At 34.6% G+C, this 23,723-nt stretch overlaps 1 protein-coding gene across 4 annotated transcripts in view; it reads left to right on the top strand.

Moving 5' to 3' along the window:
• The window catches only part of SGCZ (sarcoglycan zeta), a 1,239,166-nt gene that overhangs the window by 706,996 nt on the left and 508,447 nt on the right, over window positions 1-23,723 (top strand). For 3 of the 4 annotated variants that reach the window (XM_033225907.1, XM_033225909.1, XM_033225896.1), the window contains exon 2: window positions 7,258-7,452. In XM_033225907.1, the coding sequence (XP_033081798.1) occupies window positions 7,258-7,452 (195 nt within the window). The remainder of the gene's footprint in view (window positions 1-7,257; window positions 7,453-23,723) is intronic. The other variant, XM_033225918.1, reaches the window with a different exon arrangement.

Raw genomic sequence — 23,723 nt, 5'->3', positions numbered from 1 at the left:
TTGTTAGAGGTGTTTAATATAGTTACCGATTCACTATTGCTTTACCAAAACAAAATTTCAATCTTATTGCTGAAGGACAATTTTCTTTGTAGTTGTATGTCTTTTACATTTTCATTTCTAACGCACGTTAATTTCACCTTCATATTGAAATATAATTTGTAGAAATAGAACATTCTAGAAAATAAGTTTGCTTTAACATGAGATAAAGGGGATTCGATCATCTGAAGAGTCATAGCACTTAACTTGGAATTTTCAGAGACCAGCTCTACAAGCGGAAGATCTCCTACTCGCCAGTGAGGAACATTCAATCTCCTGCTTTCTCCTATGCTCCTCCTACATCCGCATTCTTCCCCTTCTCCGCCCCTCCTTGTTCTTCCCATTAATCCCCAGAGCTCCTTTATCCTCTTCATTTTTTAAATTCTGCTTTCAAAAAATAAAAATATATATATATATATGTATGTTGTATATATTTTCTGGTAGATGTAGTATTTTGATATCTGTATACAATGTGGAATAATCAAATCAGGGCAATTAGGATATTCATAACCTAAAACATTTATTTTTTATGTGTGTTGGGAACATTACAAGTCTTCCCTCCGCCGGGCGCGGTGGCTCAAGCCTGTAATCCCAGCACTTTGGGAGGCCGAGACGGGCGGATCACGAGGTCAGGAGATCGAGACCATCCTGGCTATCACGGTGAAACCCCGCCTCTACTAAAAATACAAAAACTAGCCGGGCGAGGTGGCGGCGCCTGTAGTCCCAGCTACTCGGGAGGCTGAGGCAGGAGAATGGCGTAAACCTGGGAGATGGAGCTTGCAGTGAGCTGAGATCCGGCCACTGCACTCCAGTCCAGGCGACAGAGCGAGACTCCGCCTCAAAAAAAAAAAAAAAAAAAAAAAAACAAGTCTTCCCTCCTAGCCCTTTTGAAATATACAATGAATTATTGTTAACTATAATTTCCCTGCTGTTCTGCTGAAATACTAGAACTGATTCCTTCTATTGGACTATATTTTGTACACCTTAACCAAATTCTCTTCATCCTATTCTTTTTTTATGTTTTCGCTACTATATTATCAAAACCACTGTCAGAACCATGAAATTTCTACCAAATTCCTCAGGCAAAGTCAATTCCTTGGCAACTTATCATCTGTTGTAACACGTTACATAAACATAATGGGTTTCACATCTACACCAAGTCAGAGTTTAATTAAGGAATAAAGCTTTATGGCCAGTTTTAAGGAAATTGTAAATATTAACTTAAATAATAATAATAAATAACATCACTTACATTACGAGAGAACTTGCTGTGAATCATCTACTGTTATCAGCATTTCCAATTCATTTAAAATTATGATGTTTTAATAGCTTATCCAACTATTATTATTGTATGAAGCATAACATGCCTCAATGGTAAAAAAAATGGAGACATAAGATTTAACGTACATTAATGCAATTTGAAGTTATAGTAATTTTGAAATTAAAACACAAAGAGGAAAAACCAAATAATTTTTATAAAAATTTCTCAACATTGAATTTACTTACCAAAGATTGCTTTGGTAAGTATGGTCATTTTCACAATATTGATTCTACCCGTCCATGAGCATGGGATGTGTTTCCATTTGTTTGAGTCATCTGTAATTTCTATCAGTAGTGTTTTGTAGATTTTCTTGTAAAGGTCTTTCACCTCCTTGGTTAGGTATATTTCTAAGTATTTTATTTTATTTTTTATAGCTATGGTAAAAGGGGTTGAGTTCTTGATTTGATTCTTAGCTTGGTCACTATTGGTGTATAGCAGAACTACTGATGTGTGTACATTAATTTCATATACTGAAACTTTGCTGAATTCATTAATCTGTTCTAGGAGCTTTTTGGAGGGGTCTTTAGGGTTTTCTAGATGTACAATCATATCATCAGCAAACAGTGACAATTTCACTTTCTCTTTACCAATTTGGATGCCCTTTATTTCTTTTTCTTGTCTGATTGCTCTGGCTAGGACTTCTAGTACTGTGTTGAAGAGGAGTGGTGACAGTGGGCCTTCTTGTCTTGTTCCAGTTCTCAGAGGGAATGTTTTCAGCTTTTCCCCATTCACTGTTATGTTGACTGAGGGTTTGTGATAGATGGCTTTTATTACATTGAGGTATGTCCCTTCTATGTCAGTTTTGTTGAGGGTTTTAATCATAAATGGATGCAAATCTTGTCAAATGTGTTTTCTGCCTCTATTGGGATGATAATGTGATTTTTGTTTTTGATTCTGTTTATGTGGTGTATCACATTTTTTATTGACTTGCGTATCACTGCATTCCTGGTATGAAACTCACTTGATCGTGGTGAATTTTCTTTCTGATATACCATTGGATTTGGTTAGCTAGTATTTTGTTAAGGATTTTAGCATCTATGTTTATCAGGGATATTGGTCTGTAGTTTTTTGTTGTCGTTATGTCCTTTTGTGGTTTTGGTATTAGAGCGATACTGGCTTCATATAATTATTTATGGAAGATTCTCTCTTTCTCTCTCTCTCTTTCAGTGTGAGTCTCATTCTGTCAGCCAGGCTGGAGTTCAGTGGCACGATCTCTGCTCACTGCAACCTCCACCTTCCAGGTTCAAGCAATTCTCCTGCCTTAGCCTCCCAAGTAGCTAGGATTATAGGTGCCCACCACCACACCCAACTAGTTTTTGTATTTTTGGTAGAGATGGGATTTTACCATTTTGCCCAGGCTAGTCTTGAACTCCTGACCTCAAATGATCCACCTGCCTTGGCTTCTAAAAGTACTGGGATTACAGGTGTGAGCCACTGTGACCCGCTCCCTCTTTCTCTGTCTTTTGGAATAGTGTCAACAGGATTGATACCAATTCTTCTTTAATATCTGTTAGAATTCGACTGTGAATCCCACTGATCCTGGACTCATTTGTTGGTAACTTTTTATTACAGTTTCAATCTCATTGCTTGTTATTCGTCTGTTCAGGGTTTCTAATTCTTCCTGAATTAAAATAGGAGGGTTGTACCTTTTTGGGAATTGATCCATGTCCTCTAGGTTTTATAGTCTATGCACATAAAGTGTTCATAGAAGCCTTAAATGATCTTTTGTATTTCTGTGGTGTCGAGTGTATTATCTCCCATTTCATTTCTAATTGTGCTTATTTGGAGCTTTGCTATTCTTTTCTTGGTTAATCTTGCTAATGGTCTATTAATTTAATTTATCTTTTCAAAGAACCAGCTTTGTGTTTCATTTATCTTTTGTATTTTTGTTTGTTTGTTTCAATTTCATTTGCTTCTGCTCTGATCTTGGTTATTTTCTTTCTTCTGCTGGGTTTGGGTTTGGTTTTTCTTGTTTTTCTAGTTCCTTGAGGTGTGACCTTAGATTGTCTATTTGTGTTCAACAAGACATACAAAAACAGGAAGTAGGGAAAGGACACCCTATTCAACAAATGGTGTGGGGATAATTGGCAAGCCATGTGTAGGATAATGAAACTGGATCCTCATCTCCCACCTTATACAAAAATCAACTCAAGATGTATCAAGGACTTAAATCTAAGACCCAAAATTATGAAAATTCTAGAAGATAACATCGGAAAAACCCTTCCAGACATTGGCTTAAGCAAGGATTTCATGACTAAGAGCCCAAAAGCAAATACAATAAAAACAAAGATAAACAGGTAGGCCTTAAACTGAAGAGCTTTTGCATGACAAAAGGAACACTCTGGAAGGTAAACAGACAACTCACAGAGTGGGAGAAAATCTTCACAATCTATACATCCAACAAAAGACTATTATCCAGAATCTACAGGGAACTCAAAGTAGCAAGAAAAAAAAAAAAACTCCTATCAAAAAGTGGGCTAAGGACATAAATTGACAATTCTCAAAAAAAAAAAAAAAAGATATACAAATGACCAACAAACATACGAAAAAATACTCAACATCACTCATGATCATGGAAATGCAAATAAAAACCACAATGCAATACCACCTTACTACCTCAAAAATGGTCATAATCAAAAAATCAAAAAGTAGTATGCATCGGTGTAGATGCAATGAAAAGAGAACACTTCTACACCACTGGTAGGAATGTAAACTAGTACAATCATTATGGAAAACAGCAGAGAGATTCCTTAAATAATTAAAAGTAGAACTACCATTTGACCTAGCAATCCCACTACTGGGTACCTACCCAGAGGAAAAGAAGTCATTATACACAAAAGACACTTCACTTTCATGTTTATAGCAGCACAATGCACAATTACAAAAATATGGAACCAGCCCAAATGCCCATCAGTCAATAAGCCGTGGTATATATATGTACAGTGGAATACTACTCAGCCATAAAGAGGAATGAATGAATGGCATTCACAGCAACCTGGATAGGATTGGAGACAATTATTCTAAGAAGTAAAAGTAACTTAGGAATGGAAAACCAAACACTGCATGTTCTCACTTATAAGTGGGAGCAAGCTGTGAGGATGCAAAAGAATAAGAATGATATATTGGGCTTTGGGCACTCAGGGGGAAATGTGAGAAGTGGGTGAAAGAGAAAGGGCTACAAATTGGGTTCAGTATATACTGCTCAGGTGATGGATGCATAAAAAATCTCACACATCACCACTAAACACCTTACTCATGTAACCAAATATCATCTGATTCCAAAAAACCTATGGAAAAAAAAAATCTCAACATTTTATCTATAGTAGGATTGAGTCAATGAACATTATAATGATAATTTTACAGTACATATATTTTATATTATATAACATAATTTAATTACTTATTAATTTTTTTGCATATAATTTATTCAGAAGTATTTCTGTTAGGTTAGTCATTTAATAAGTATAAAAGCAATCTGAGAAAAACCTAAAGAAATAATAATGAACAATTATTGTCCTATAGAAAATCATATTTTATAAAAATCAGTTTCCATCCCTCTGATAATAAATTAGTTATTCTGAAAATTGTACACTTAAGACATAATCAATGCTTATTCATATTGTTTCAGTCTTCTTATCATTATTTCTAAGTTGTATAAGACAGGAAAAAATCTATTTGCTTATTGAAAGAATTAATTCTAGAACCTGAATTTATGCATTATCAAAGAATATCATCTTCACTTTTTCAGAACTGACTTCTAATTTCATTACATTATGAAATAGTATGGTGCAATATACAGTGTTCTTAGAGTTAATTTTTTTTCTGATAACTCATTGAAATACAACTAAAATAACCAACATAATTCTAAATAAAACTTTCAATTTGATAGCTATTGTCTACATGAACCCACACAAATGTGAATTTTCTTTCCATAGGTTCTTGCAAATATACTAATATTTTTACTGAAGCATATATACTGAACCATTTGTATCCTGCATTTTTAGAGAAAGGTACAGAACATCCCAGTGATACAGTCAATCTCTACCGCAAAGAACAGGTAAAGCATAGTCTAAGAGTAGCTTGGTGTATCCATCTATTCTCGCTCTGATATAAAAAAAATACCTGAGACTGGGTAATTTATAAAGAAAAGAGGTTTACTTGGCTCCTAGTTCATCAGTCTGTTACAGGAAGCACAGAGGCTTTTGCTTCTAGGGAGGCCCCAGGAAACTTACAATCATGGCGGAAGGCAAAGGGGAAAAAGACACATCTTATGTGGCAGGAGCAGGTCCAAGGTAGAGTGGGGAGGTGCCACCCACTTAAGCAATCAAGTCCCATGAGAACTGTATTACCAGAACAGCACCAAAGGGGAAAATTCACTGCCATGATCTCATCACCTTTCACCAGGCACCACCTCCAACATTGGTGATTACAATTCAACATGAGATTTGGGTGGGGACACAGATCCAAACGATGTCACTTGGATATGAGTAGAGTTATTTGGTTACTGGTAACTGGAGGTAGACCTGAGCATCCCAAGAGAAAAGCTGACTGTTGAAATGGGACAAATCTGACTGGAAATAATATATATCTTGTGGATATAACAATGAATTAAACATCTCTAAAAAACTATATTGAAAATGATTCGAAGATTTCTATAACATTTTAATTACACAGCAATAGTTATTTGAATACTCACTGCCAATTATTTTTGTTTTGTTTTGTTTCCTTTTTTTTTATTTTATTTTTAATTTTTTATTATACTTTAAGTTCTAGGGTACATGTGCATAACGTTTATATCATGTATAACTCCCCAATGCAATCCCTCCCTCCTCCCCCCTCCCCATGATAGGCCCCAGTGTGTGATGTTCCCCTTCCCGAGTCCAAGTGATCTCATTGTTCAGTTCCCACCTATGAGTGAGAACACGTGGTGTTTGGTTTTCTCTTCTTGTGATAGTTTGCTAAGAATGATGGTTTCCAGCTGCATCCATGTCCCTACAAAGGACGCAAACTCATCCTTTTTTATGGCTGCATAGTATTCCATGGTGTATATGTGCCACATTTTCTTAATCCAGTCTGTCACAGATGGACATTTGGGTTGATTCCAAGTCTTTGCTATTGTGAATAGTGCCGCAATAAACATACGTGTGCATGTGTCTTTGTAGTAGAATAATTTATAATCCTTCGGGTATATACCCAGTAGTGGGATGGCTGGGTCATATGGTACATCTAGTTCTAGATCCTTGAGGAATCGCCATACTGTTTTCCATAATGGTTGAACTAGTTTACAATCCCACCAACAGTGTAAAAGTGTTCCTATTTCTCCACATCCTCTCCAACATCTATTGTTTCCTGACTTCTTAATGATTGCCATTCTAACTGGTGTGAGATGGTATCTCACTGTGGTTTTGATTTGCATTTCTCTGATGGCGAGTGATGACGAGCATTTTTTCATGTGTCTGTTGGCTGTATGGATGTCTTCTTTTGAGAAATGTCTGTTCATATCCTTTCCCCACTTTTTGATGGGGTTGTTTGTTTTTTTCTTGTATATTTGTTTGAGTTCTTTCTAGATTCTGGATATTAGCCCTTTGTCAGATGAGTAGGTTGCAAAAATTTTCTCCCATTCTGTAGGTTGCCTGTTCACTCTGATGGTAGTTTCTTTTGTTGTGCAAAAGCTCTTTAGTTTAATGAGATCCCATTTGTCAATTTTGGCTTTTGCTGCCGTTGCTTTTGGTGTTTTAGACATGAAGTCCTTGCCCATGCCTATGTCCTGAATGGTACTGCCAATTATTTTAAGGTACATTGTATCTTTTGTTTAGGAAAAATCATGGTTTTTTTTTTTTTTTTTTTTTTAATGCTTCTTTTCTTTCCTTCTTTCTCTTACTTTCTTTTTTCTTTTTCAGATGACACGAGAACAATACATACTAGCAACCCAACAGAATAACCTGCCAAGGACTGAGAATGCACAACTTTATCCAGTGGGAATTTATGGATGGCGAAAGAGGTGCTTATACTTCTTTGTCCTTCTGCTGTTGGTTACCATGATAGTTAACTTAGCCATGACAATATGGATATTGAAAGTTATGAATTTCACTGTGGTAAGTACCACTATGATTTTACATCTTATTGCTCTTGGTTCAAAGACAATCTAGCTCTGTTACTTTAATTTTTTAATCAAAGGTTATTCATATCAATATTTATAAGTGCGTGTTTTTAAATCCCAAAGACAATAATATTTTATTTTAAGACTACATTCAGTAGGTTTAGTTCTGACACACATATGCTATTACTACCTGCCATTTAAGTGTGGGAAATTTAGATCATGAGACAGCATAGCACATTGATTCATTAGAATGTTTGAAGAACACTTAATCAGTAAGTATGAATATTACTTACTGTGCCTTTAAATTTAAGAAATGAATCTGTTTTTAGAAGTGGTATTTCACATTAAAATTAATATTAATATTATAAATCATGTGCCTTTGAATTACTTCATTTAACACATATACCTCTATATCTCTGTATATCTGCTTTCTATGTAACATACGGCATGACTGAATCTAAAAGTCTGGAATTTCTCCTGAACTACATTGACTAATGCCTATAATTGCCATCAGATGGTGACCCTATTCTTTCATAGCACATCCCTCATAAATGGAAGATCAACTGGAAATTAAATCACTCTTTTATAAAAATAACTAATTACAAAATGATTGTATAATGTATTAATGAAGTTTGCTGCAGTTTACTGAATGTTTATAATAAATTTATGAGCATGAGTTATCTGGGAAAATTCGGTGGCTTCAGCAAAGTCCAGTTTGGCTCATTTTATATTTTTTGACTGATGCCTTCAGTTTTTCTACTCTGCTTTTAGACCATTCTGCCTTTGCTTGGGGACCTCAGATATCTTCACATATAAGCAACTATCTTTCACTTGCTGACCAGACTGCTATTATTCTTTAGAACTCTGCATCCTCAGGAGTGAGTCTAAAGCTGGCTGTTTAACTTCACTGATATTCCTATTCTGGGCTGTTTACAGTTTGTTTGTTTGTTTTTTAAACCCCACTCGGTATTGATTTAGCAAGAATCATCTCTTTCTGACTTCACTGACACCTAATTCTAACTCAGAAACAGAATCTCAGAAGAGAAAATGACTCTAGCTTCAGTCTGTGTTGTAAGGCGTCACAATTATGTGTTGTAAGGAGCCTGCCTGGGCGGGCAGGTGGCCTGACCTTCCAGAGAAGAAACACTGTCACTGCGCACATCAAGATAAACCAGCATGTGCTGGTGGAGGGAAATGAGCCATAATTCCATTTTTTTTCCAATAAATTATAATTTTGAAGAGTATTCACCAAATAAGAAACTAAAGGCAAAGAAAAGTTGGGCAGGAGTCAATGTTTTTGCAGAGTTAGAAAATAGTAACTGTTGCCTAGACATGGATACGTGTCCCAGGCCAGGGATCAAGGCATGAGGCCACTTGTGGGTGGCTAGAGGTTGAATTGAAGGCTAGTAGGTACATTCTCACTTATGAGATTATCTGGGAATGCATCTGAATCACTTATTTGTCTAAAAGTTGGCTCACTTTGCCCTCTCATTTGGGAATATTTTGACACATATATCAACAACTCTAGCCATCATGTTTATGTTCTCAGCTCTGCTCCTACCTTCTCTGCCTACTGTCTGGGTGCCCTTTAGGGGTCATTGATCATATGGTAGGAGCAATGTTTATGCTCCTGCACATTCTTTTGTGCTACTTTAAATAGCAACAAGACTATCAGTTGCCGAAACATTTTCAGGCTCATTTTTTAACTAAAAATTAATATTATAAATGAGATAAAGCATATTCTTCAAATTTTGAAATTTCAGTAATACGATTTTCTCTATCAAAAGGCATCTTTCAAAAGCTCATGAGTGATAGGACCAGGTCTCTCACTTCGGGGAGCATTGATTCCATCCAATGACTCAACCCCAGGAATTTTCAGGTTCAAGCCTTGTAAGCTTTTCAGGCATATTGAAATTAATTAGAAAAATATACTTAAATGTGTAATTACATGGCTACATGCATCAGACTCCCAATACTTTGCCCCATGCTGACACCAAGGCTGGATAAGCCATCCCTGGGAAATCATTGACACAGTCACCTGTGTCCTCAGGATCCTCATGGGCCCCAGGGTTCCTGTCACCCATGGAGCTATTTAATTTGAACCTCAGCTGGCCAGAATGTAAAATATAATGCAACATGGTCCTGGAGATAATTAAAAGGGATTGTTTCCATAGGACTGTTGGCATTTATTTATTTATTTATTTTACGTTTTCCTTTGAGGCATGTCTTTTGAAAAATTATGTTTTGACCTTTTTATAATCAGAAGGAAAACTGTCCTTCCTTCAGGCACAAAAATTTTTTCATGTAGCTGAAGTAAAATACACGGATAAAGTTTTCAGAAATGAATCACACTGTAAGGTAACACACTCTTTGTAAGATAACACACTTTCTAGCTCAATTTAGTCATTTGTAGTTTTTCAGAAATAATTCAGAATTCCTTATGTAGTTACAGACTTTAGCAATCCTGAATACTGGAGATTATGTTGTATATACTTGAAGGGTGTTAAATAATTTGTAATCCTCTTCCATCAGAGCAGTAAAATAAAACCAATTTTATGTTTTAACTAGTGCATTGTGTTCGTTTTCATATCTACAGAGAATGCAAAGACTAGTTGTCATACTATAGTAAGAAGTAGAAAATAATGTGTCAGTTGTTTGGGGAGTACTATTGATCCGCACAAACTGTATTTCACTTTCATTATAACTATTGCTATCCAACACATGGAAATCTGTGGCTGTTAACATCTTTTATTTGAGCAAACGGGGCATGTTATTTTTATGAAAATATTGATAAAATATTTTTAGCATAGCAATATTTTTAGCATATCAAGGATAGCTGCCAACATGTTTTATGCTGTTTGTTGAAGTCCATCATTATGACTGATATTGTGCATGATGTGTATGATTGATTTGCCCTTGTATTTTTGGAAATAATTTGTGTTTTTCATTTTGTAGAAAATAAAATTCTTCTGCTTTTTGAGATACTCAGTTGTAGAAAACCAAAAAAAAAAAAAAAAAAAAAAAGGAAATGACTTTATAGTACAGGATGAAAGACTTAGGATAGAAATAAATAATCTCCTGGCTAGGAGAGCAAGTGTGTGTATATATATATATACTATTTCATATATATATATATATATATATATATATATGTTGAAGAGGGAAATTTTAAAACTTCAATTTGTTGAGGTTGGTACAGCCCATTTCCATGTTATCAGTTGCTATTTGGTTGATTACTATAACATCTTTGTGGTTTAGCTAATAGACTAGCCTAGCAGGTCTATCAAATCCAGGCATTCTGCTGAGGCAGTATTATTTTCTAGGCTCAACACTTATTCTAAGTAAATTAGTTCTATATTTGAGAATTGAAGATCATTACAAAAATAAAGTACTGATTTTAAGAACAAAAGTACCAACTAAGAGTTGGCGGCCTCTAGCTGATATAATTCTGTTAGATATGGTAACTAGTCAGCAAAAAAAAAAAAAAAAGGAATGAAAATATAAGTAATATTTATTAAGTAAATGGGGAGAGCAAACTAATGAATGCTGTGACTTAGAGAGAAGTCAAGAATACCTAGACCTGGGTAATAATTGAAGCAATTGATTAATTGAACAAACTGGGAAAAGAAATCTTGCGTGATCAGTGGGATGACAGTTGGCTGAAAGAAAATCCCAAGAAAAGAATTGAATGTCATCGTCATTTTGGATTGAGAAGGAATTGGGAAATTTTAGAACAACTATCTATATATTACAAGAGGTCATTTTACAGTATTTTCTCCATTTGGTGACTTGGCATCTGCCTAAACCCTCCTTTCAGTGATAAGCAAATCATCTCATTAAATCACTATATAGTTTTATTATTTTCAAATATCTTTTAAATTTTATTATTTTTTAATTTGTGTGGGTACACAGTAGGGATATATATCTATAGGGTACATAAGATATTTTGATAAAGTCATATGATGTGTAATAATCCCATCAGGGTAAATGGAGTATCTGTTTTCTCAAGCATGTATCTTCTGTGTTACAAACAATCCAATTTTACTCCTTTCATTATTTTAAAATGTACAGTAAATTATTGTTGACTCTAGTCACCTTTTGTGCTATCAAATACTAGATTTTATTTGTTCTAACTAGATTTTTGTGCTAACTTACTATCTCCACTTTCCCCACCTCCACTACCGTTCCCAGCCTCTGCTGACCATCAGTCTACTCTCTTAAATGATGTTCTGTTAGCAATTCCTTGAATACAACTTCAAACATGGTATTCTGATTCCATTTTTTCAATTGGACAGGAATTTTTAATGTTCCAAGACCACCATATATTCTCATACACATCATATGCACGCATACAGGCACATAGATCTTTGATAACATTCTTAAAAGGTCTAAAAATCAGAATATGTAAGGGAGATCTGTATGTAACCACTTTGCTTTCTTTGGTTGTCACTTTTCTTCATTTCAGATATCATGTATATTACATAACCATAATTATATGTTTATAATAATATTAATCCTTTCAAGATAGCTTTCCCTTTATAGCTACAGACCAGAGTCATTCTTATTTTTCTATCACATTTTGTTTATATAAATAATTATTGTATATAAAATTTATATTTATGCATTAAACAGGAATATAAATAAAAGCAGGAAAAATATTCAGGATTGTGGTTATATACCTAGAGTTACAAAATATTGGTAAAGTTTGCTTTTTCTTTTGCAGGATGAAAACATTTGTTTCCGTTTAGTGTACCTTTCTAAAGTTGAGAGTTACCATATTTACTTTTCTCCCTTCTGTCGTCAAGCTAACATTTTTAAATAAACTATACATTTTTTGAGTCTTAATTCCTGTGTTCTTTCAAATACCTTGTTAAATAAAGTATCGCATATCTACATTCTTCTTTTCACCAATTCAATTGTTTTTATCTTCATCATTAATCCAGCGGCATTTCTCATAGCAATTATGGACCTACTGCAGATGGCTACAGTATATATGCAGTATGCTATCATTAGTTACCGTGCCTTCCAAAAATAAGATATTCCCACAGTTCTTCATTTTACCTTCTAATAAGAATATATATAAAATACATATATATATAATGTGTATATATATATTAAACTTGAGCTGGAGTCTCACTCTGTTGCCCAGGCTGGAGTGCAGTGGGATGATCTCGGCTCACTGCAACCTCCGCCTCCCGAATTCAAATGATTCTCCTGTTTCAGCCTCCCAAGTAGCTGGGATTAAAGGCACCTGCCATCACACCTAGATAATTTTTGTATTTTAATAGAGATGAGATTTCACCATGTTGGCCAGGCTGGTCTCAAACTCCTGACCTCAAGTGATCTGCCCGACTCAGCCTCCCAAACTGCTGGGATTATAGGCATGAGCCACCGCATCCAGCTGTAAGATGATAATTTTTTAATGAACTTCTCCATCTGCATTTATCCAGCCAGCTCTATTTATCAAAGCTGTGTCCTTATCCTAGTGCATTTTATGTCTTATCTAGAATTGATAGATGTGGATAGTCATATATGAAGTTAAAACTTGAAATACACACTGGCTTCATTCGTTTTTAATTTCTTTTTCCTCCTCTCCCTAGCATGTTCATCACAAAACAGTTTCTTTTTATATTACCTTGTTTAGTGTCTGTTTCCCCTTGCCCAGACTGAATGGACACTCTATAGGGCCAGGATTTTGGACATTTTTCCCACTTCTCTTTTCCCGAGGTGGAAGACAGTGCCTGCCAGATAAGTAATTTTGGAATGAATATGATATTTGACATTATCTGCACTGCGAGGCAGCTAATTTTTTATGGCACTATGAGGTATGTCCTTCTAAAGGGCTGCCTTCAGTTGGGAAGAATTGATGGCAAGGACTACCAGCAATCCCAGGTCTCCTATTGCTGGCTAAGACCTCATAAGCACAGGAGATACTCCTCTGGTCTACGCAAAGGTATTTATTAAGTGGGAAAAAACAGTTTTGGGTTCAGAACACCAAGGTTCATAATTCTCAGCAGATCCTGCATTTAGACCCCACACATAGCAGTAGTACAACCTACTGTCATCATTGACACTTTAAACTATTATGAAATATTTCATCCTACAAAAGAAAAAGCAAACTTTACCAATATCTTGTAAGTCTATGTAGATAACCACAATCCTGAATACTTTTCCTGCTTTTATTTATGCATATTTATATGCATAAGTATTTATATTTATATGCCTGTTTAATGCATAAATATAAATTTTATATAAATTATTTATATAAATCATATAAAATAAATGCATAAATCTAAACATTTATATTTGTATGCCTGTGTATGCATATTTCCTTGTATACAATTCAACCATTATATTGTTTTTAGCACATAAGATATATCATTCCTTGTGCAGCTGTAATTCATTTATTTACAGCTATACATTCTTTGAATGAACAAATCTCATTTATTTATCTCTTCTCTGAAGTTGTTTCCAATGTATTTTTGTTGTTTAATTTGCTCTCACAACCAATGATCTTATGAACATTCTTCTACGTTCAATGTTGGTCATTACATTTGTACAAGTACAAGAGTTTCTGTAGGTTCTAACGTCTAGAAGGAACTCTAGGAATCTTAACCTTTAATGCCACCTTTTTTTCCCCAGTGTGATTGTATCAGTTTATACCACCACTAGCAACCTGTAGGAGTTTCTTTTTTGACCTTACCAACTTAACTCTTAACAATTAATTCCCAGCTAAACTAACTTGTTACCTCCTTAGCTACAAATCTAATCACCTATCTACCTCATAATAATCTTCCTTATTTACTTGTTTCTTTCCTTACGTTTGTGGCCTTTTCTGGCAGATTTATTCTTTTATTTGTCTGTATTCATATATGTCTGTGTTCATATATCTTATCTCTGTGATAGGATTTACTATGTTGTATTAGAAATACAATTATATGATTCATCCAAATATGTACCTCTTCTCCCCTATCCACCTCCCCCCATTTCCTTGTCCCTTTGAAGTGTAAATTCGCTAAGGAGCAGAAGCTGTTCTTATTTATCTTGATATCTTGGTTGAGCACATAGTAGTGATACATTATTTTTCGGTGACTATTTTTAAGTTTTAAAAGTGTAGATTCACTTTCAGTAGAGGGATCTTCAAATTTAATGTTTGAATTTTTCACTTGCCCTCTCAGTAAACTATTTCAGATTCTGATCCGTTCCCATGTTTAGCTGAATGTACTCATCTCCTATGAACAAAGTGGCATTACTCATCTGTTCACATCTTTCATCCAGGGTGGCTAGCTTCCCCTGATAGGAAGAAAAACAGCATAGTTTCTCTCCGAATCCAAAAGCACTTTGGGAAGATAGTTTTTCAGTGAAAGTACAGTCCTTTGAAGCTCCAATTACTAGCTCTGTCTGACTTCCTCAGTAATAACTACTGTAAAACCTGTCTTTTCTTTTTTGGACACACACACAAACTTGAATTTTACTTAAAGTCACTATTTTCTATAGTACTCTACCTTAAGACAAGATACCCTGGTAATTAAGAAACGACATTAGCCAGCAATTAACTGGTAAATTACTACCAACCACCAGAGCCTCTGTGCTAACACTTCTTTACAACCCCTCTAGAAAAAGTAATCTGGCCTTAAACAGGAAGAGAAAATAACTGTGTTTCAAGACTTTCAGCCTCACCAACTGCAGGAGAGCTTCAGCCTGCCCAGCAAAATCAGACACAATTCCCCCCAGATACCTCTTCATTTAACAATTGAAATCAAGAGAGTACAACAATTTCTTGAGAAAATTGCTGACCCAATTTGGTCTCATATGCAGGATATTTGTGATTTTTCTGAACTCACTTTGATGTTTAAAAATACACATACCCATGCACAGGCACATACGCCAAATAAAAATTATAACCTAATTTTCAGTTACTGAATGAAAGCTGAAAAAGGTCAGTAACAGCAGAAATTAGAAAACGGGAGAAATTTTATGTAAGTAGCTCACAGGGATGAAATCAGGGGTGTATGTTTTGTTATGTGCATTTCTCATGGAATTTTAATAGAACTCCAACTTTTTAAAATTTAAAAACTTTAATAGAACTTTAGTAGAACTCCAACTTTTTAAAATTCAGAACCTCATACTTTTACCTGTAAGCATTCATTTTTCTCAAAAGCCCACAAATAAATCAGGATTTTTTTATATGCAACAATTTAAGAACATAAAATGAATTCATTTTTATATTCGTAAATGTTATGTAGCCAGGGAATAAAACAGGACCCTGTCTTCCCTGCCCGTGGGGTATTTTCTCATACAAAATGGGTGTTGATTGCAAGAATTCATTAGGTTGCTGGTACTGCTAAAACCGTCTCCAACTAGCCTTTAAGCAGTGGTTCAAAGTATGGACCCCGGAGCTAAACCTTTTTATCCAAGTCCTGACTTTCCCATTTATTATCTGTATTACCTAGTGCAAGTTATTTAAACTGTGCATTGGTTAAACTGTATTTAAACTGTGGCTTAGTTTCTTCCCCTGTAGAATGGGTGCGATCTATTTCATCAGGCTGATGTAGAAATCAAAAGAATTAAAATAATAAAAGTGTTTCTGAAGTACCTGATATATACTAACAACTAATTAACAACCTATACTATCATTATCAGACTTATTCATATTCTGCTCTTCCATCTTCACTAAGATTCTATCCACCATGTGAACGAAACTGACTCTTTCTATTAAGGTAGAGCATAAAACCTAGACACATAAAAGGATCTCAATAAATATGCATTAACAAATAAGTGAAGGAGTTTATAATCTTGTAAATACAGATGATATTAACAAGATTGAGGATATTAACCTGATCGAAGGCTTTGGACATGAGCTTTGGAGGCAAATAGCTGATTCACATTATGGCTCCAGGACTAGCTTCTTACCAGGGTTACCTTGTGCTGATTGCTTTTAACCTCTCTGGCTTCATTTCTTCTTCTGTAAAACGGTGATAATGATGTTGATCTCATGGAGATATTGGAAGCATTAAGTGAGTGAACACTTACAAAAGCTCTTTAAAACAGACCTTAGAGTAAACACTCATTTAGTGCCAGTAAAGTGTAAGAACAAATATTATTTCCAAGCATTATTAGCTGTGACTAATGAAAGTTATTCTATATGGTACATTTTGCCAGGAAAAATGTCTTCTGTCCTTGATGAAGGCATAAAAAAGATTCTTTATGAAATTCTAATTTAGTGCTGAGATATAAAAAGCATTTACATGAACTTCTAAGAGGAACAGTTGAGCTGTCAACCATCATTGTTATTTTGATGATGCTAAGCAGATTATGAAAACCTGTATCACCTGTCAGCAACCTTTCTGGCCTGTCTGAATGAGGGAGCTTATTTGTCAGAGAGAGCTAATCTTCTTTTGAAACATCTTGAAAATGTAATACTTACCAATTGTCTGGATAATAGATTGGAATTTCTGTATTGATTCTAAATATTCTGAGTTTCCTTAATGAACAGATTATCAAATTATTACCTGATTAAGATATTATATTGTGAATTCTTTTGTAAAATACCCTGAATTATAACCATCAGGCTATAACCTTTAAATAAGAGAGGAAAGTTTAAGATGCCAGAGAGCCCATATTTATTTAGCAGGTGGTTTTTTCAGCAAGATTATATGTGTTATAGACCAGGCTTTATGGGATTTCACAATAACACTGCAAAGCAAATGTTGTATCCCCTTTGGCAGATGAAAAGGCAGAAACTTAGGGAAATTAAATAAAATTCCCGAGGTCACACTGATGAACAAGATTAAAAGCATGGGCTGTATAGTTTCAGATATTCCACCACATTTCATTGTATTAATGCTACTAAATTTAAATTTAAATTCCTTTATAAAATATTCTTCATTAAATGGTTTACTTCCTTTACATGGTATAACTCAGTGCTTTCATATAACACCGTTACATATATAAATACCGTATTACTGCTTATTAATTCTATTTTGAACTTGGGCAAAAGATATTTTAATGCCCTCAAACTTTATTAATTAAATAGAAGAATGTACCTAATCTCTCATAATTACCATGTAATTAGAATGGTTAACACTGTTCTGTAAGTGCCAAGTATGACTACACTTTTGAGTTTAACAGAGTGGGCGTAGGTTTAATTTCTGGATAGCACAATGGCATTTATTAATGACACCTTTATAAAAGAAACGATTTTCAGAAAGCTATTTTATTCCTATGATTGCAGTTTAGTCTTTGCACTGGTTAAACTATATTTCGCTGAGTAGTAACTCATTGCCCATGATAAGAAAAGCACTCTGAAGGTGATTTAAGCCCTTAGTTTTTGTCCACCTTTCTGAGCTGCCATTTCCATTTTCCCAGTTCATTCCTTAGGACACCCATCATGGCGCTTGCCCTGGAGATGAGACAGGGCTCCACCTTCTAGGGCATGACTACAGCTCTGCCTGTGAGAATCAGCAGGAGAGACTGCACTGGCCCTCAGTGTGGTGTGTGTGGATTTATTACAGGATGGATGAGAGTGAATGATATTGTTAATGTTGCAGGACTGCTTCCATTATGCCCTTCCATATGCACCTCCTCATGATTTTCTGACAAATTGTCCCTCTCAGATGAAATCTTTCATGCTTAGTCTTAGCCCGGCAGTACATTTCCTTTCCTTGACTTTATAAAGAAAAATTCAGTCATTTTTATCCAAGTGCAAACAACTACCAAGGGATAAGTTCTTTTTCCTGAAATAAACTGTAAGAATTGTGGCATAAGATAAATCACAAAATCATACATAGCAAGTGCAAAATGAAGTTCATTAGAGTACTAGAAGTGTTGCCAGAGAAAATGAAGGATTATGAAAATTAGCTGTGGAATAAAAAAATACAGAAATTACAGACTTGTTAGTTGATAGGTTTGATATATTGTACAGTAGACTAGAGTGGGGGAGGGTGGGAAACTTTAGTTCAGTGCCTTTTTTTTTATCTATAAGAAGTGACAGAAGTCCAGAAAATTAAAACCATTTTCCCTTCTGGATGCCTAATAGCCAGGACACAGAATAGATTAAATCCCATTGAACTTAATGAAATATGTGTGTTATCTCCACATATAAACTTATTTTTGCAAGTAATAGCATATAGTATATCTTAAATAATATGACTCTTTTAGTAGGACATTTAGAAAGAGAATTTTAAGTTTTAAAATGAAATAAAAGTAGTAATCTTAAGAAGGGTTTATGTTTTTGCTATTTTGTAAAAAAAAAAATTAGTAAACATTAGCTTTTCAAAAGTATAATTGAAATATTGTCTTATTTGTTGTTTTCAAGCAAAGATAATATTATCTTAATAAAAATAATCGTATTGGGCAAGAATTTCTACGAATTTATTATTTTGAATAATAATAGCATCACTGCCCTTTTTCCTGGTAGTTAGTAAACTCATCCTCAGACCTAATAAGTATTTCTCCCATGTATTAAAATTAGATTTAGTTTTCAATCTGTTTCAGTGTTTTATAATATTTCTGGGAAATCACCATTAAAGCCATCTTGCAAATAATTACTCTGTGCTAGGGGCTTTTTATATCGGCTGATAGTTGCAGCCTTGGGGTAGGCAACCACTGCATTCCCCAAAACACTGGTAATGGGACATGACACATCTCTAAGAGTATTTAGCAGTAATTCATCTTGTCTTTCAAATTCTGTAATCAAATTATGCCATAGAAAGAATCCATATTTGCTTTCTCACAATTTACATATTTTTCCATCGAAAATTTTGTATTTTTCTGGGCTTAGGACATTTTCAAATATGCTAAGCCTCTGTTAGCTCTGATATCTGTTTATTCTTTCTTGACTTAAACTAAACTGCTACAGCATCTAACATTTGTTAAAATCCTTTACATAAATGGATCAGGTTTTTCTTACTGGTGTAATTCAATGAAAGGAAGTATGAAGTCTAAATATCTATATGTGACCTACATAGGTGTGAGTGTGTGTATGCATTACCAAGTGAGGTGTTTGTTTTTGACGTGAAGTACTGTCCAATATACATGATTTTACAAAGCAATATAATTGCTTAAACAACATTTAAAATGCATCTATCTCTATTATAATATGCATTTTAATCCAGCTCCTAGTATGTCGCAATTTTATCAATGGAGCCTATTTTTCAATTAGTTTATTTGCAGATGTGTTTCATTCCTGATTGATGATTTAAAATAAATATTGGCACTTTATGTTTCTCTGAGAGCTTTGCTGTCAAGTAATTAGTGCACCACATAAAATAAACAAAATTCACATTAGACTATAACAGCTTTCCTTTTTTTTTTTTTTTTGGAGTCTCGCTCTGTCGCCCAGGCTGGAGTGCGGTGGCGCGATCTCGGCTCACTGCAAGCTCCGCCTCCCGGGTTCACGCCATTCTCCTGCCTCAGCCTCCGGAGTAGCTGGGACTACAGGCTCCCGCCACCACGCCCGGTTAAATTTTTGTTGTTATTGTTTTTGTTTTTGTATTTTTAGTAGAGACAGAGTTTCACGGTGTTAGTCAGGATGGTCTCGGTCTCCTGATCTCGTGATCCGCCCACCTCGGTCTCCCAAAGTGCTGGGATTACAGGCATGAGCCACCATGCCCGGCAACAGCTTTTATAAATATATGTAAAGGCACCAGAATACTAATGTTAGTCAAGAAGGAAAAATAAGTACTCCTGAAAGTGTGCTTCATCTCTTTCTTTCTGACATTCTTATGAGATACGTATTAGTATCTATCTCTATATTTAATTTTTTTTTGCAATTTAACATAGTTAACAAGTGAATTAGTTAGTATATGAATCCTTAATAATCTAACACGTAGACAAAATTTGTTCCGCCTCCTTAGGAATCATTCTTCTGTTGATATTATTCATAAGTTCATTGAGTCAAAAGGCAATTTTTCTACCTGGCAATATTCTCTTATTTGAACATTATTTAATAAATTCACATATAAGTTCTCATACATTTTTATGGAGAAACGAAATCATTTTTTTCTACTAATTTTTCAATGAGAATAGTTTAATGTCTTCGTTAACATTATTTCCTACTCTGTTGCCACATTTTTTCTTGAGATTCATTATCTCCTATCAATATCATATTAATTTCTAATAAAATTATACAGTAATGGTACTTTCTATAATTTTGCCGACCTTCATGCAAATAAAAAAAAGTATATTACACAAGTGTTTCAATAGTCTATGAAATTATAGGCATGCTCAACTTTTTGTATAATAACAGCATTTTAAGTAGGTAGAATGTATCAGTTATCCATTGCCAGAATGGTATGTAAAAATCACGAATCCCAGTGGCTTACATCAATGAACGTTCATTTTGTTCAGGAATCTGTAGGTGAATTGGGCAGTGCCTGCAGGCTTAGCTGATGTGGGCAGGGTCTCCTTTATGGGTCTGCAGTAAACTTTCTGCTCCTCTTGGGGCTAGCTGGTTTAAATGGCCTCATTTGTACATTTGACAATAATTACACTGTTGGCTTCAGTGACTGAGTTTCATGTCTTTCATCCTCCCGTACACTATCCATTTTAAGCAGGTTTAAAGTTCCAAGAAAAGGTATAGAAATATGTAAGATCCGTAGATGCCTAGATGCAAAACTGGTGTGCCTCAACATCTGGCATTATACTGGCCAAAGAAAGTCACAAGTGCCATCAAGATTCTGGGGATGGATAGACTCCACTTCACTAGTATCCTAAAAATGCAAACTAAAATGACAGTGAAATACTTTTTTTAAAGGGTGTGAAATATACTTTAGTTTTTGGAGCAGTGTTAGTTTTGCAGCAGTATTGAATGGGGAGTACAGCGATGTTCTGTATACTCACTGCCATCTCCCAACCACAGTCCACACCACTATCAGCATCCCATACCCGTGATCCATTGTCACAATGGATGCACCTACCCTGACACATCACATCAGTATCACCCAATGTCCAGGGTTTATATTAAGCTTCACTTTTTGTATTAAACTTCACTGTTTGTATTAAACATTCTGTGGGTTTGAAAGATGTGTGACAGGAATCCACCGTTGTAGTCCATTATAGAATAGTTTCACTGCCCTAAAAATCTCTGTGCTCTGCCTGCTCATCATTCTCCTCTCTAACCCCTGGCAACCACAGATATTTTACTCTCCCCAAAGTTCTAGCCTTTCCAGAATATCATATAGTTGGAGTCACACAGTATGTAGCCTTTTCAGACTGGCTTATTTCAATTAGCAGTTCCTTTTACAGTTTCTCCGTATCTTTTTAGGGCTTGATATCTCATTTCTTTTCTGCACTCAATAATATTCCGTCATCTAGATGTCCCGTAGTTTTCTATCCACTCTCCTAATTGAGAACATCTTGGTTGCTTCCAGATTTTGTTAATTATAAGTACAGCTATCACAAATATCCACATGTGGATATTTGTATGGAAATAAGTATTTAACCTCTTTGAGTAAATACAAAGAAGCACAGTTGTTGAATTACATAGTTAGAGTATTTTCAGTTTTGTCAGAAACTGTCAACTGTCTTCCGAAGTGGCTGTACCATTTTGCATTCCCATCCTAATGAATGAGAGTTCCTGTTGCGTCACGTTCCCATCAGCATTTGGCATTGTTAGTGTTTTAAAAGCTACTTTCAAGCTTCGCAAGTTAGGACATTTGTTTTTTCCTTTTTTAACACTAATTTTAGTCACAAAAATAAGACATGTTTCAAAAGCTCTGCCTTAAATATGTGTGTGTGTATATATACCTACTTGTGTGTGTATTTATATTTAGACACAAATACACAACACATGTGCTTTCCAATTAATTGATATCCTACCATCTGAAGTTAACTACTCTGAAATCTTATTTAAAATAATGACGATACATAATGATTATTTAGCCGTATATGGTAATACAAGTGAACGTTTTTGAAGAACAAATTGAAATTTATACCATCCTTAGAATATCAGGTCTTAAAAGGGTAATTACAATATCACATGTGTACCCTAAAAGGTAATTAGAAAGGTGAAGAAAAAAATTTATGTCCAAAGAAGTGCATCTCACTTTTATATGAGGCAATGTAAAGTCTAAACAAGGAGAAGAATTAAAGATGCAATAATGCATTTATGTGTAAAATTAATCATTAAAATTGATTATCTGAGGAATATTAATAGTTTTGAATAAGTGTTTATGGGACAGTACAAAGTGAAAAAATGAGATTCAAAATAATGTATGCCATATCACTTCAAGCCTCTACAAATAATTGATCAGAAAAAGATATTAAACAAAAAAACTAAATAGTAAATAGTAAATATCCTATTAGTACTCTTAGAAGTTTATTTTTTCAATTCTCTGCTTGTGGTTTTGGTCATTTATATTCAATGAATACGTGTTTTATAATCCAAAAATAAAAAGCAAAATGTATTTGGAAATCTGTGAATTTAACTCCACCATGTTTGATATAAAATGGCTTTACTTTCTTTTGTCTAAGTAAAATTTAAAAAAGTGTTATTGGTGAAAATCTAAATGTTTTACAGATCTTAGGAAGTAATAATGATACTTACAAATAATAGTATGCTAATTAAAACCCACGTTTCTGTGCTATTGGCTACATTTTACTTAAGACAATTAGAAATAAGTATATTCAATTTTTAAAGCTAACAAACTATTTTATTCAAGATGAAATGAGACTTTCAAACCTGCTGAGATGAGATTAATCCATATTTCACTAAAGATACACCTGATTTCAGACCAGCAATATTTCCCTTTTCTGATGTCTGTCTGCAAAAAATTGTATCAAGCACAAGAAGAAAAATTCTTACCAACCTGGAAATACCTATATAGGAACCTAATCTTCAGTTATGAAGCACTGGATATTTGATAAATAAGTATTTTAATGCTCTTCATCAATTATTTGCATATTAAAATGAATTTAGTCCCTAGGAAACAGGCTAAGTAACTAGCAACTTACAACCTGTATTTTCCTATTGGGTGCAAAGAAGCCACATTTGGCCATCCTGATTATGTTTGCTTTGGTACTATAAGGATGAAAGAACATGGCTCTCCTTCCCACTAATCAGGTCTCATTCTTGCACCTACTGTGATATACTTATACTGTCCTATGTTGTTTAACAACGGGGATACATTCTGAGAAATGTGTTGTTAAACAATGTTATCCTTGTACGAACATCATAGAGTATACTTATGCAAATCTTCATAGTATAGCCTCCTAAGGGCCTAGGCTATATGGTCTAGCCTTTTGCTCCTAGGCTGAAAACCTGGA

Source organism: Trachypithecus francoisi, unplaced genomic scaffold (assembly GCF_009764315.1).
Source record: "Trachypithecus francoisi isolate TF-2019V2 unplaced genomic scaffold, Tfra_2.0 Contig01440, whole genome shotgun sequence".
Classification (NCBI taxonomy): Eukaryota; Metazoa; Chordata; class Mammalia; order Primates; family Cercopithecidae; genus Trachypithecus; species Trachypithecus francoisi.
This window is presented reverse-complemented; position numbering and strand designations above follow the sequence as displayed.